Genomic DNA, 16,022 nt, shown 5'->3' with positions numbered 1-16,022 from the left:
CAAGTGAAGTGAGGTTCATAATCACATATTTAATACCTGTCAGAGTATTTCTTTGCAGAATAGCATCCATAGCAAAGGTCAAAGTCATCACACACGTTGCAGTTCATTCTCCGACCTATGATAACTCCTTGACAGTGATCACAGGCATACTCCATGTTAACCATTTCATGGTCATCCTCATGTCCTTCGGGTTTAACTCCACCTGTAAAGAAATATTTCAAGATTTCCCTGTAAATCCTTTTTGGTAGAGGATCTTTCTTAGTTTCAAGTTCACATTCAGATTAGGAAAAGAAAGGCTTAACATTTCTAAAATATCCAGAAGAAAAGTTTTTCACTTTATTTTATGTATAATGTAGAAGACACTATTTTGCCATTGATCATAGGGTTTTAAGGGTGTGGGTTTTTTAATGACTCTTACCAAGAAAACAAGTTTTACATAGATCCATGTCATTGCATTGCAGACAGCGGTAGCGATGCCACGGTGCAATTTCATCACAGCCATCGCAGGATATATCCACATTTAACAGGTCACAGTAACGAGCAACAAACATGTGCATCTAGAGCAATAAATGGACACAATTTACTTGAGTATTGTTTTCTGACTTTGAGGAAGCTCTTTTTAGACAGAAAGCAGAACAATTCCCCTGCAAAAAAAGGGATGGGGATCTCTTCATCATTTTAGACTTTTGAAGGCCTACAGGGAGCCAACTCATGAAAAATCAGTTTAAGCCAGATTGCCTTCTCTCCTTTAGGCTTTTAAAAGTCTCCTATTTACCCCTTCCACAGGTAAATAAGCAAATCATGAGGTCACCTTTCTCTGCTTCTCTGGGTCAGCTTGAGCTATCTTTTCATACCAGGTCTCAAACATTACATCCTGACATTCATCCATCCACTCACAGTTTTGCTTGTAGTCTGCAATTTCATCTTCTTCACTCCACTGACTAAAAGAAAAAGCTCAAAATTAAGTTTGAATGCAATCAGGCCTCCCAAATTAGAACAAAGTGCTATAACATGTTAATAAAAACAGAATTGCAGGAACTCCAGTTCACTTGGGTTAATAAATGACCATATAGACACCTGCTTCTTGCCTGTGTGACAAGTTCTTAAATAAATATGGGGACCATACTGCAAAATCAGAAAAATCTACACTTACAAAACTGCTTTTGGTAATGCTAGCCCATCAGATGAGACATTTTAAAAGCTTTTTGGCTTTCACATTTGCTCACATGTAAGAAGTACAACTACTATAAAATTGCAACATGCAGGTGTTAAAAACATTTGATATTTATTAAGACAAGAAATAGCATTATCTACCTCCTGCTACACTGCTAAACAAGTGAAGTGTTCCAGCAGTAATCAGGTTGAAGATAAAATTTTAATAGTTTTTGCACTAGTAATGCTGCAAAAAAATTCAAATACTTTAGTTAAGCCCTCAGATACTGGCCAAAATTATGCCATACTTGTTAGTAGTACTTTTACTGCTTGTTCCAGCAGAAAGTTCAGGAGCCTTTCTTGGTAAAAATAGTGTCAATAGTTAGCACCATGTGAAAGTTGCATTCTTCGTGACTCACCAAATGATACTGTCATGAATACTTATATTTTCTTGTGATGTAGTCATAAGAAGATGTGGTAACTGAATCTCAACAAAAAAGGAAAGATCGTTTGGTTCCCAACTCATATCCAAAAGGTGAAGGAGAGTTGTCTGCACACATGATAAGGCAGGAAGCAATGATCTAAATAAAAACACAAGACAATAAAACATGACAGCTCTCACCTGACATTGAAATAGCATATTTGGGGAGCAAGAATGGACAACCACTGTACACTGATTTCCAGGCTTTACTCTGCATTAAATTAACTAGGTGGCAGAAACTCAGATTTACTAATGCATAAACTTCCAAAATTTAGCAAGAAGCACAGCCAATACAATTTGAAATGAAGACACTATCCTCTCCTTTATGGATCCAGCTGAAACAGAGCTTATGCTATAGCCTGAGTATTAGCAAGAGCGTTTGTCTCTTCTCTGCAGTACATTTTCTTGATATTTGCAGGAACTTCTTCTCTCCGAAACCTTTGCCATGTTCAGTTGAAACTGGACAAAGGACTTGGAAGTTATTAGCAGGGAAACAGACATCATAGTCACAAAATTCTCATTTCTTTAGGACACCCGGCTATAAATCCCAACAATTCTAACCAGAATGTTACCAAAACATGAGCTTTAGCATTAAATCATGGTTGCAGAATTGTGGTATTTTTTGTGGCATTACTCTTGCCACAGTATTCCACAATAAATTTGCTATTTCTAGTATTTTACTGTTAAGCTTCAGAAACACATTACAGAATTATAACTACAAAATGCAGTAAGTCAAGGCTTTAACATTGATAAATTTATTGTGCTTTCCTGCATAGTATTAATAAAAAGGTAATTTGGCATAATTGATCACAAGATCAAGGCTCCTTATTTAGTTCTGTAAATAAAGCAAAAGTATAGTCAAACTTAAGTAAGGAATTAAACAATAAATAACAAATGACATGGGAAGAGGTGAGGAAGAACAGGGTAAAAAAAAAAATCACATAAGTAATGCAACCAATGTACTGTACCTGTCATTAATAGTACTAAATCCCTTCACAGAATTTACCAGGAACAAAACAAGCTGATAGTAGGACTCTCGAATCTCTTTGTGTAGCTCAGCACCACAGCCTTCCAGGTTTCCGAAGTAGCTAGAAATTAAAGAGTCTGTTTAGAATTCTAGAATTCATGGCTACATATTAGGTAGCATGGTTTGTGCAAATTTTACAAATGGACAATCTTTTAAACACTACCCACAAATGGAAAGGAAGTTAGTTTTGTTTAAAATGCAGTCTGACACTTTCAAAGAAAAATAAAAGAATCCTGTACCAGGAATCAGAAGTTAAGAAACAAAACAGGAAAAGAGAATATTCTCATGGCACTAACAAAAGAACATTCCTTCAAATTAAAAAAGTGCTTTACAAAAATCTAATCAAGATCTTAAAGGGAATCAGTGCACTGCAAGATGACCATAAAAAGCTCTTGACAAGCAAAAAAACAGGCAACAGAGTTCAGACAGCACTGGCCAGACACACGATAGAAATCAGACCTAAATTCATGAACCAGAACAGCATAGCATTAGCTCTGAGATAGTACTTTCTAGTTGTAGGGCTTTCTAGTTGTACTGAAAAAACTTCCAAATTATCTTTCCTTACTTAGAACAACAATTGCACATGCATAAAATCCATATGATCTTTTGCCTCTTTTTTTGTGTACGTGCATGCCCTATAACTGGTACATCACTAATAGCACTGCAGACTTTAGCTTGCATGTCCATCACTTTAGCCTCTGGCACACAAGTGGAATACATCACCCCACAATAAAATTTGTCCTGTACAGGTATCACATCCAAAGTTATGAAAAGTCATGAACAAGCAAATGCTTGACTAACAAGATATAACATACACCATTCTTGGAAGATAGCTGTTCTGCCAGATAGGTATTACCTTGATTTACAAAGTAAGTTCACAAAAATTATAAAGATGCAATGCTATATAAGTAATCACAAGTTAAATGGGTTAGATCACTACAGCTTTACTGGACAAGAAAGAAACCAATCTAGAATTAGACAGGAACTTAAACTAAAGCAATAACTGAAGACTCCACAGTCTTTTTGAGTTTGTTGTGATCTGGTTGGAACTGTAAAGATGTTTCTAGGTATCCACGCTGTGATTCAACCGCATGATACCCACTGGCATGAATAGCTGTACAACTAAGTCCCAATTGAAAATAATTATTAATTTTTTTAAATGAAGCAAGCAAGTTATGCACAGTAGCCTAAAAACTAATCCTCAAGTCATATTTTTATTATCCACATGGATAAAAATCCAGTAACTGTCTACTGTTTTCAGTATACATGACTGGGAGAACGCAAGGACTAAGACATATTAAATCACATGGTTGAGACTTCGTCTAAATAATTACTTACTTTGTAAAGTCTTTCTGACAGGCTAGAAGTTCTAAGAGAAAAAGTACACACGGTGGATGAAAACAGTGTGGCTGCCCAAGTGAGTCTAGGCACTGGCGGATTGTCTTGAGCACTTCCATAATACTCTGCCCTTGGGATTTTCTCAAAGCAAGAACCTTTAAAACACTAAGAAGACCAAAAAAACATCTATGAGGGCTTCAAAACATTGTGCTTAAAATAACCGAAATAAGTCACAATTCAAGAAGTACTTGACTAGTTAAACAAGAGTTTGGTATCTAAAATTTCAATTGTATTTCAGCAGTGGTATATTGCAGTTGGAGTGAGTGATAAAGCTTCAACCAGAATCCAGCACTTTCTCACCAGTCCAAGTTTTAGAGCCTAAAATAGACAAGCTGGGAATTGGAAATCTCTCTTTTGATTTACATTTTCAGAATACCAGGTAATTTAGTAAGAGATGCAACTACTCTATATTTGGTATCAAGGATTTCTAGTGCTGCTATACCATGTCTTTGCTGTTTGCAGATGAGAAGCAAAATGCCACTGCAAACAGATCTCAGGAAGCAAGACAAGAAACAGCCAAGTAATTGTTTTTCACATTCTGAAGTTCTATGTGACAGAAGTGAATCAAAGGAAATAATACTCTCTACAAGCCCCTACACAGTTGTGAATCACTGAAGTTTGATACAAAAATCTGACAACTATTTATGTACAAAATTATTTTCAATGCTATCTTGCGGCTATAAGATGTTTTATTCCACCTGAAGAGGTCTGAAGACAAGTTTCTGTATTTTATAATTGGCAACATTTTCAATTTGCTTACCTTTCATGTGAAAGTGATTGATCCTTAATAAAATCTAGTATGTTTTTCAATACAGGATATTTCTCCTTCACAGTAGGCACAGCTTTCGGCTCTTCCATTGATCTGAAAGACAGCAGCCTTAGTCTTCCACGGCTGAACTGAGATTTTCGTGTAGGAGTGGAAGGAGGTGATGATATATCTTCTTGCTGTGAAACTGTATTCTCAACAGGCTTACTGTGAAATGCAGATGCTTCTTCTGTTTGGAGGGGGTCTGGAACTTGTTTAATCTTCCTATCAGATTTTATCATTTGGCCCCCCTCTTTTGAAACAGAATGAGTTACTCCATTGGAAGACAATGAGTGTGCTGCCTGGAAGTCTGCGTCCACAACAGAACCTTTTCTTTGGCATTTGTCACTGCCATACTGTTGGATATCATCAATATTTTGGGCTTCCAAACTGTCTGAAGCAGAATCTTTCGTCTTTGCTCTTACAGGCAAAAAATTTAGTAACAAAAGGCTCTTCTGCATACAAAGTTTTGCTGCAACACAAAAATTGGAAGAGTTAAAATTACGACAACAGAACACCAAACTTGATATCTTCTGCTTAGGAAGAAAGTGATTTATCTTGTTTCTTCTGAGCTAAGAGAGCTAGAAAATAATGTTTTTCTTATTATATTGATCATGACACTATCAGTTACTTAATTTTAGATTTCCAAATGCTAAATTTGAATAATCACACTGAACCATATGAAGCACACAGTAGCCGATGAGAACACATTTTATTCTAATAACAATCAGCTGCTATTCTAATTAACCACCAGTTAATTGTGGTATCTACAAAAATAGATGAACGTTATGTTCAGAACCAGATAACCCAAGTGAGAGGTCACTCCCTGTAGAATTTTCTCATGTACTATTTTCTGCAAAGAGTAGCAGAACGCAATCCCAGATAGTTCATGTAATGTATACTAGTTTATCTCTTAAGGTATTAAAAAGTAATGGTTGCTAATTTACCTTTCACAGCAAAAATGACGACTAAGATTTACAAGGCAATGCTTCACTAAACTACCTGGAATGCTTATACATTTGGAAAGGCAACACTTACCAAGAGTTTCTGGGTTCATCTCACTTGCCTCTATGTTCTGCTTCTCCTCAGTATCATTTCCCCTACCCATGAGGGATTTCTGCTTCATTTCCAACTGCAGATAGGATGTTAAAATAGTTAAAATATGACTCCCCCTGTATATCTATACAGCAAGGCAGTATGAAGACTGCATTGCATTAAAGGAATTTAATCTCGGGAACAGATGACAGTATTTACTATTCCCTACTGCAGAACAAAACACCCAGTAGTCTAAAAGAGCAGTACCTAAACTACCAGAGCAAATACCACAGCCTCATACCGAGATGCTCAAGGTTTGTAGGCTGAGACCCTTCCTTCTCTTGTGACTGGATGTGCATCAGTCCTCCAAGAAGAAGAAGGCTTCCCCTTTACCCCCACCATTCAAGAAAAGATATACATCTAGTCATGAGATAAGATTCTCCAAAAGCATCATGTCATCTAACTACTGAGTACCATCAGAGGCAAACACCACCTGCCATGCAACGTGTACAACGCAATTACTCATCTGAACATGCATCTGCACTTATTGCATGTCTAGTGCATCAAGCTGCCAGGAATTCTTACAGGCAGCAAAGAGGAGGGAGGAGGTCACAACATACTAGAACAGTTAATTTGGCGGGCCCGCATCTGAAGGGCTCACAAGAGTAGCAGAAAAGCAGGACATAGACTGAATTAGCTGTTCTCAAAGACCATGCATGTAGTTGTTGACATTTAGAGTCTCCTACAGACCAGTGAAATCTAAATGAATTTTGGCTCTCTGCAGCTGCAGGAGATGACGCAGACACCTCTCACCAGGTTGTGAGCTGATGACAGCAGCTTTTGACATAAGGCTTATGTTTCAAGGAAAATTACATGCAAAAAACATACACTGAACTGAAGCCAGTTACTTGCTTGTCAAAGAAGCAATTGCTTCCTTTTCTGTTAGCGCTGCACTAGTGTGAGAATGATGTTTAAGACAGATTTCTTTCTATGCTATACCTCAAAAGAACTCCAACTGCTATGTAAGAATCTTCCTAATTAACAACACACATTCTTGCTGAAAAATAACACAAATTTAACTGATTTTGAGTCAAATTCAGTCCTAAATACTCATGATGACACATCTGGGGCTGAGGGAAGAAGTGGAGTGTAAGAATGCTTAAATGTTTAAGTTTGAAGTATAAAAGTGAATATATGTTCTTCCTAAGTGAAAACAGTTGACCTAGAATCTCTGAAGGAAAATATGGTTCCACCCTACTCCTTAACATTGCACTGTAAAATATTAAGGTAAATGACATTAATAGATATCCTTCTGAGTGATCTTACCATCCATATTCTAATTGAATCAGCCAGGGAATATACTTGTGCAAACTCATCACTCAAAGGCACCTTGCCTCCACTGTTGACTAGAAATGAGAGAAAGAAGAGTCCTGTTTATTTACAGCTCCATTTTTACACAGCTTGACTACTTAACTAAAATTATGCTAGAGCCTTCCCTTCATCTCTTAGTCAATACTTGGAATTATGCCTGTAAGAAAAATAGGGAATAAAACCTGCCAACTTTCATACGTCTTAAATACATAAACTGCACCTTGACAGAGTTATTTGCTAAGTTAAATTATGTATATCTTTCTCATCTCTTCCCAAAACTGATGCCTGCAGCTGTGGAAAATAAAAACCTCTCCCTATACATGCAAATATCACTAATGTAAACCAACATCAGAATAATCAAGAAATGCTTAGTACTAACTTAAAGCTCTCTATATGTATTTAGTTATCAAATTTCTTTCTCTCTTTTGTTTTATGCTATGAATTTCTGGAATGGACTTTCAAGATCAATTTACAAAAATTAAAGACCTGACAAAACAGTTCCCATCAAATGGCCTAGCCTGACAATGACTATAGAGAAAAAGACATTCCTATTCAGGGTCTTCCCTCTCCCATTCCCCCATTTTTTAAAATTTCTTTTTCCCTTCTTCTCAGCATCACTTGTACATACTTGACATGGTATAGGTGAACATGGGTCCTGAAATTAGTCTCCCCCAGCAACACAAACAGATGAAGCTATTAACATAACAGTAGGATGGATATCTTATTCACTCATTAATATTTTTCCTGAGCTACCACAGTTTTAAATCTTACTCAGAAAATTAGATCAATTGTCAGACATAGACAAAATGACTAAAGGCAATAACCACTTTAGTCATCAAGTCAGTCTTTGTGTCAATCATTTTTACCCACAACTTTATAGCTCAAAATGCAAGATGTTTAGCTTCAAAACTGTGACAGAAAGTGAAAGCCTAAAATGAAACCTTTCAAAACCAAGTAACACTTATTATCCAATACTGCAAACATATCAATAAGCTTAATGGAAGGATAGTCTAAGTTAAAAAGTTGTTCACTTTACCTACTGAAAATATATAAATTGTAATACAACAGACATTATACAAGTTAAAAGCAAAACATTACCTTCTATTTAAGAAAAAATAAAAATTAATTAAAAAAAAAGTATTTTGAGGATGCCAAGGTTAGTTTCCACAGTATAATGTTTTGGGAGGTAATTCACACCTCCTCCACTCCCAACATTTAAAAACACATATAAATTGGTGCTGGCTTTTTAGAAAAGATACAATGAGAGTGGAAAATGATATAAGAACCTCTAATTACTGGGAGCCACATTGTTCTGAATTAAAACCCCAGAGGACATCACTACTGTCTTTGGGTATATTCTTAAAAGGCTTAGTTGGTAGCTTATGATAGTTATTAATATTTGGACAGAGCACTTAAGATAAAAGCATATATTAATATAAAACAAACGCTCTAGAGATAAGGCTTACCTAGTCTACCTAAATGATGACTTCTTTATACAGAACATCTTTTAAAAAATTGTCACACTAAACTGATTTTTCAAGGTTTATAAACTGAACTATAGGACAGTCTTTTACAAACTTTAAGTCTTCATTATTAAGATAGTCTAATATTAAAGTTACCATATTTTTGAAGCTTCTCATACAAATCTGGAGTGAGATACACCAAAGCAGCAAATGTTGAGTTCACAGCTTGATCAACAGTAGAACCAGCAACTATATCTGTCTTTGGGGTCTGTTTTTTACATGCCTGTATAAGTCCTTTGAAAAGTTCAGATTTTTGCCCACTGAAGTCCTGGGCAGGATCTGATTTTGCAAAGTCGATAAGAAAGTTACGGCAGTCATCTTGGTGAGAGCTCCTAGCCTGGAAAGAATGTTAGAAAACATTTCCTTTAATATTATCTGAAAAATTGTTGCAGTTCATTTCTACAATCAGTACATCTACTGCAGTTGAGCAGCCCATCTAATGAATGATGGCCCTGCCCAAGGCCAGGGGCATGAATTAAATGATCTTAGAAGGTCCCTCCCAACTATTCCATGATTCTAGGAAAACGGAAGCATGAATTAGATATCTTAGAAGGTCCCTCCCAACCATTCCATGATTCTATGAAAATGGGAACTAATAAAGGGCACAGAATAACAGTTTCTTTCCTCCTTGATATTTGAATTGAACAGCACAAATGATGACAACTTTAGCACAACAGCATATGCTTAAGGACTTATAAATTACTTAAGTCTGAATGAAACTGTGATACACAGGGATTTCATGCCAATGAAACAAAAGCAATGGTATAAGTACCTCTTTTTTATCTTGGTGCAATCTGCTGCTTTGACTGACTCTGGGGAGTGCCTCAGGACACATCTGATGCCTGAAGACAGGTTTCCACAGAGGAGAATTAAGAACTGATGTTACTTTCAAAGGAGGCAAGTCTGCTTCACTACCTAGTTCTGCAAGAAATTCAGAAGAGACACTTCAGTTATTAAATATTTGTTGATTTTTACAGATTAATGAAAATAATAAGTGTTAAACGTCCAGTAAGGAAAAAAAAATGCAAATAAACTGAGCAAGTAATTTAACAACTGTTTCTCTAATGTGGTGCAGAAAACTGATGTACCCTTTCTTTAATGATAGCATCAATATCTTATAGTGACAATATGTTACGTTATGGAAGGACATTTCTGTTGCACTTTGAATCATAGAAATTCCCCAATTGGCAAGAGAGTTTAAAAGCTTTTTCTCCTGCCAAAGACATAATAATTCACTATATGTAACCATGCTTATATTAAGAAAAGGAGAAAATATTCTAAGATAAGAACACTTCAATTAGTTCCCTAAATTCCCAGGTAAGTACCAGCCTAATTTTCCAAGGTAAGTACTGACCACCTGATTGCAGCAAGAACTCTTTAACCTTGTTTAACTTCTCCGAAGTGGTGAATGAACTGAGATTTAGGAAGCTAGATAGAAGTGTTCTGGTTTTGAAATTAAAGATTAAACAATTCTTTTTTTTTCCTTATGGCATCCATCTCATATTTTATATTTTACTTATTTTCAGTGGCCCAAATCCTTAATCTACTTAAGTTCTGGAATTAGCCAAACTTAATTTGTGAATTCAAATCTAGATCAATACCAAATGCTCATTTTAAACTTTTAAAATCATTTGTGTTATAATTTTTTCAGTTTGTTGGCTCCATACTCACAGCACCAATATGGGGTGGATCACAGCACTAGGGAACAATTTTAAAAGAACAAAAGAACAGGAAGAACAGAAGATTGGGCAAACTCCGATATTACTTCATAAATGTAATTCAGCTTAGTATAATTACTTCCAGGTGTCTGTGTCTTCCTAACACTGGCTTCTGAATACTAGAGAAATCAGTGATCCCTGTGACATTCTCAGAGTAGTCCCACAGAACAGCAGCCAGGCTTGCCACAAAAAGTGGGTATAGCTCAATGACCAAACTTGTTAAGCAGTAATACAGCAAGTCTTCCATCTTCAGTCAAGAAAGAAATACAAAAGGAACTTTGTTTTCACAGGGGATCTGAAACATAAAGGCCTTGTATCTCCTCTTTATATGGCATCAAAACTTCTGGAGCTATTAAACACACTCACCTCGTAGAGATTTCAGCGCCATACTTCGGGAAGCCAAGCGCCCCATCAACCGGGATACAAGAAGCTGTAAATCCAAGCCCCAAGAAACGGCAACATCTGGTAGGCCATAAGCAGTGACGGAAAACTTGTAGCCCCACTCATTATTACTGCTGTCAGAGTGAAAGAGAAACTGCAGCCGTGGGCCAGCCTTAAAGGTCACTTTCTACAGAGCAACAAAACAGTCATTTTGCCAAATGTACATGACAGGAAGACGTTTCAGGGTAATGAATTTCCTTCAGCAACTGTGGTTTTCAGTATTATGTTCTGTCCATCTAATTTCCCCCACCATCTGAATGAGAAACCCACGATACTAAGCAGGTAAAACTTTTATTCAATAGCTTAATGAGGAATTTTATAGATGATTGAGCTTTAGAAGTCAGAGCCATAAAACAACAGAGAAGCATCCCATTTGAGTAGGTGTCATTGAAGAAAGAGCGTAGCCGCAGGAAGCGCTATGCTCATCTCATGATGTAAAAAATTGCGAGGGCAGTGTTTCAACGAGTAAGTTTTACCCATGCGGTTACTGGCAGTTAAACATGATTATTACTTTTCATTTTGACTGACTGCTTCTTTGATAACAGCAACAGAGAGGGATTCCTTTACTCATTCACTCCTTTTATTTGCATCATTGCAGACTTTCTTCCTCACCTCCTACCCCCCACATTTGAGAGGGAATAAACACACACACACATGCATGGAAGCGCACATCCTTTTAGACGATAGGTTTTCCACGTGGTTCATAAGAATGTCCTAAAATTGGATATATCACTTGGTTCAGAATTTTAAAAGGTGCTCACCTTAGGCCACTTCTCAGTGCCAACCTTTGTATCGTAACGAGTTTTTGCACCTCTGGCATCAGTAAACTCCAGGTAATCATACCTGTGAAAATTGCAATTCATTACTTCCAAATTTACTTTTTAAGTTTTGGGGGAAGATGTTTGCTTTTGGATTTTTCACAAGTGCTGCATCTCAGTGTACTCTGTCACATCTTTCTGAACCACACCTGCATTGCTTCACGTGACTGCTAAGAAATTTATTTCATGTTTCAATGTAATAGTCCCAGCAAACACAGACCTGCTTTCCTGCAGAATTTTCCCAGCCCTTCAGAATTGGTAATGGGTGCTAATTTTAACATCTGGCATATACCTTAACTAAGCAGTAGCCTGATGTATTACCAAGAGAAACCAAGCCAATAGTTCTGCGTAAAGAGGGCAAAATAAAATACCACAAGCACTAACTGTGTGGTCACAGCAATATTAGAAACCAGATCAAGGCCAAAGGAACCAAAATCCATATGAACAGCATTTCTGTACATTTGCTAGGAGAAGTGGTTTTCAGCACCAGAAGTTATTCAAAATATACATTGTGTATTATGCAGGACAATGAAGAAATTGAAATGGCATGCTTGGAGTGCTGGAAGTATTCCTTGCACATTGAAACATGAATTGCTCCTCTACAAATAGAAACTGGAATCTAACACCGCACAAGATTAAATTACCTTCTTTCAGTTTCACATTTTTCATCAAATTCCACCTCAAAGTAAGTTGCCCCATGACATAGGAAGACTGAGACCTCATGGCAATTATTTTCATAGTTATGAGGTGATTCCATTGTCCACGTTCGCAATACTACAGGCTGTTCTTGCTGCCAGCTTTCCATTTCCATCTGTAGAACAAAAATGTATTCTTGAGATACAAATGTAAAGCATTTTTTAAAAAAATTAAAAAAAAACCACACTAGATATTTCTGTCTATGCTTTCAAGTTGCCAGATGTACATACAAACTGGCATTTTAAAAGCTACAGCATTGATTTACACCTAAACTAGTTATAAAGAAACCCTTGATAATCATGGTAAGGAAGCACTTCTAAAGTAAAATTCATCCAGTTTACTGGGGGAGGAGAGAATCTCACCCCAGAAGTGCCTACAAGTCTCCAATGATAACAAAAAGAGAGTCTGGATGACTAATGCAAACTTAAACATCTACACTACAGACATACAGCCTTTATTTGCATCACCACAAGCAATGAAGCTAAAAATGTTAAGCACATGCTATTTTTAATTTATTTTGGTCTTCATCTTCAGAATCCCTCCTTCCTGTCTATCTTCTACGCTTCTCATTCCAATTGCACCTTCTGGTCACTTTGCTCATCTTCCATATCAGTACAGGTATATTTCTAGTTCTTCACTCAACATTTCATTACACATCCAATGCTTTTAGAAGCTTTCCAGCTCCTTTCAAACACTCACTAACAGAATCACCTGAGTTTTCTACGTCTTTCTTGCAATTTTGCTTTTGTTTCACTGTACTTGATAGTTCCTGGATCTTTAGTTACCTTATGAGGCTCACTACAAAGGCTTTTCAGTGGTTCTATCAAAGTGCTGAATTCCTGTAGCAGAGTACAGTATGGAATGTCTAAAGTGCAAAAATCCAACAAGAAAATGACCTAGAAGAAAACACAGGTTTCATGAAAATGCACATAACCATAGCCATGCTACCCGGGAATAGTACAAAATCCCAATGTTCACTTACCAGCTGACGAGTTGCCATAGCAAAGACAGAGTTACTTATTTTTTCTACTATTGTTTTGCCACTATATTGAGATAAAAGTGACTGCAAAATCGTTCTGATATTTGACAGGAACTGGCCCACATCTAAAGAGAAAAAAAACCCTTAATAGCCACCTTAAGGATTTTCTACCACAACCTGCTTTATCAAACACTTAAGTGCATGATGATGTGCACAAGAAGAAAGACAGCAGGAAAGGCATCTGCTGCCCCAAGGCAGTGACACTCAAGAGTGAAAACAGTTCAGAGAAGTTTTCTGTGATATTTCTATTGTGGAAACAAGTCATGCTTATCAACAATACTACAAAAAAGATGAGTGATGAGTAATTTAATCAAACATTCCAAGACTGTTTCAACAATCTCAGGGTATCCAGTAGCCTTCCTACACAACTAAGAAATGCAGCTTAAGTAACAAGTGATGCTAGTAATTTTTAGCTATAGCCTTACTCCATTTTTAAATGTAAGACAGGAACACAACATACTTATTTATACACAAATAACATAAATATGAAGTAATTTTACATAATGTTACACCTCCATTAAGTACTTGGCCCAATTAACTATTCAATACTGAGCTGCTGCATTAAAAAACAAAACAAAACAAGAAATACCAAACAAAAAACCCCAAACCACTCTAGCAAAACACCCCTTAGAAATGCCCAGCTTCTTAAGTAAGTTCCTTTCTTCTTGCTATCACAAACATCTAGGAAAATACATACTAGCACACAGGAGCTTATCAAAACAAGGGACATTTAAAGAAATCAAAATGTTCAAATGAAGGTCTGAAACTGTTTGTTGTTTGGGGTTTTTTTCCCCAGTATCTGCCCCCCATAACTTACTGAAATGTTTTCTGAAGATTGTCCCAACATAAAATTATTGGTATGGCTAAAATTCTAGAGTTGCTTAATATGCCTACAAATTCCTTCCTAGAGAGATTAGAAATGCTGTGACAGTTATGAGTATGCCTCAGGCAACCACTGGTGAACACTTATTATACTGCAATTTGCAAAATCACATTTTGAAGCCCTGTATTACACCACACTTAATTCTGTATTCAATTCCAGCACTTACAGTTTTTAAGTATTTCTACTGCAAGATCCTTGGCTGAATTATCGCTACCCTTAAGTTGCAGGTAGCACCATGAAAGGAGGCTACCTTGAACAGACCAGAATAAGGAGGACAAGACTGTGCCACTCTCTTGCTGTGCAACATCCAGCATCATCATTTCACACTGAAAAATAAAGAACGTAAAAAAGGACATCCTCTTCTGCTGCAGAATGACACACAATATACACTAAGTAAACTGTGATGGACATTATCATCCCACTTACTCCACAAAAAAGGTTAAATGCAACTGACAAGCAGCATATAACGCCATGAAGCAACTGATATATCTCGTTTTGATAAATTGCAATTTTAAGTAGGAATAGCTATGAGTCACTATGTTCTCAACACATTTTTTCTACATATGTAAATGACCCTCCTCCATTTAACACCTTCCTTAGTGGCATGACCAATTCTAACCTCTCAATATGGGATGATTACTTCTATTTCCTAGTGTTGATAGGGTGCCATAAAGTCTTTTCAATGCTATGAAAAAAGACACTCTTATACATTACTTACCCTACTATTATGAAATGTTAATGCTTAAAGGAAAATACTTCAACTGGTTGGAAAACCTAATCCTACAGATGTGAATAGCATGAATAGTTTTATCCAGAAGGACAGGAAAGCTAGTTCTTTAGCGTACATCTCAGGCACGCAGCTCGTGTTTGAACGCATACAAAAATCATGGCAAAGTAGTAAAAGAAACAGAGCAAAGATAGTTACCTCTCTTGCTGCCACTAGCAGAAGAGTATCCATGACTGATAGCACTTCACTTATGTCAAAATTTGCAGAAACTCCTTTCTCTGGTAGTAATAGGAGTCCACCTGGATCTTGATCACTAAAAAACAAACACCTTCTTACCAACCAACAACAAGTAGCACAGTTCCAAAACACAAATTTAGTTATCCTTGTGACAAATCTGTAGACATTCTACTGTGTAATTACTATGAAAAATCAAAAGTTTGGGTTCTGATGACTCCAGACTTATTATATCAATACCAACCATCACAATGGACAAATAAACACTTAAAAAATTGGAAGACAGCCTGGGAGAAGCCTAGGAGCAATATACTGTGATTTCAGCACTAACCTTGGACAATGTTTTATATAGCTATTCAGTTAATAAACATATTAAGTAGTAGTATTCTCCTTTCTAAAGCAAAGTCAGTTGATTATTTTTGAGAATTATTTTCAAGGGAAATAACATTTCTAAAAAGGATTAAATATGAACTTATTAACAGATGTGAGGTATCAGACAATTATTTTCAATTTCAGGATCCCTTACCTGAAGTGGGTACACAAGGATCTGAACGCAAGATGTACAGATTGCTTATGTTCTTGCTCTGTGATGTTTTTCTAGAAAAGGAAAAAGATTTATTTTTTATGATACGTTCTGTTTCCCTCCTCTGTGAGAAAGAATTCTAATTTCTGCA

General features: G+C 36.5%; 1 protein-coding gene across 3 annotated transcripts in view; it reads right to left on the bottom strand.

Moving 5' to 3' along the window:
* Positions 1–16,022, bottom strand: part of ZZEF1 (zinc finger ZZ-type and EF-hand domain containing 1) — a 60,169-nt gene that overhangs the window by 24,305 nt on the left and 19,842 nt on the right. For all 3 annotated transcript variants that reach the window (XM_075032488.1, XM_075032489.1, XM_075032490.1), the window contains 19 exons: positions 15,875–15,945; positions 15,313–15,427; positions 14,554–14,713; positions 13,448–13,569; positions 13,251–13,361; positions 12,414–12,580; positions 11,713–11,794; positions 10,877–11,078; positions 9,565–9,713; positions 8,889–9,129; positions 7,225–7,304; positions 5,902–5,995; positions 4,819–5,335; positions 3,999–4,163; positions 2,602–2,721; positions 1,572–1,733; positions 812–941; positions 419–557; positions 37–202 (listed from right to left, as the gene is read on the bottom strand). In XM_075032488.1, the coding sequence (XP_074888589.1) occupies positions 37–202; positions 419–557; positions 812–941; positions 1,572–1,733; positions 2,602–2,721; positions 3,999–4,163; positions 4,819–5,335; positions 5,902–5,995; positions 7,225–7,304; positions 8,889–9,129; positions 9,565–9,713; positions 10,877–11,078; positions 11,713–11,794; positions 12,414–12,580; positions 13,251–13,361; positions 13,448–13,569; positions 14,554–14,713; positions 15,313–15,427; positions 15,875–15,945 (2,993 nt within the window). The remainder of the gene's footprint in view (positions 1–36; positions 203–418; positions 558–811; positions 942–1,571; positions 1,734–2,601; positions 2,722–3,998; positions 4,164–4,818; positions 5,336–5,901; positions 5,996–7,224; positions 7,305–8,888; positions 9,130–9,564; positions 9,714–10,876; positions 11,079–11,712; positions 11,795–12,413; positions 12,581–13,250; positions 13,362–13,447; positions 13,570–14,553; positions 14,714–15,312; positions 15,428–15,874; positions 15,946–16,022) is intronic.

Source organism: Buteo buteo, chromosome 7 (assembly GCF_964188355.1).
Source record: "Buteo buteo chromosome 7, bButBut1.hap1.1, whole genome shotgun sequence".
Taxonomy (NCBI): domain Eukaryota; kingdom Metazoa; phylum Chordata; class Aves; order Accipitriformes; family Accipitridae; genus Buteo; species Buteo buteo.
This window is presented reverse-complemented; position numbering and strand designations above follow the sequence as displayed.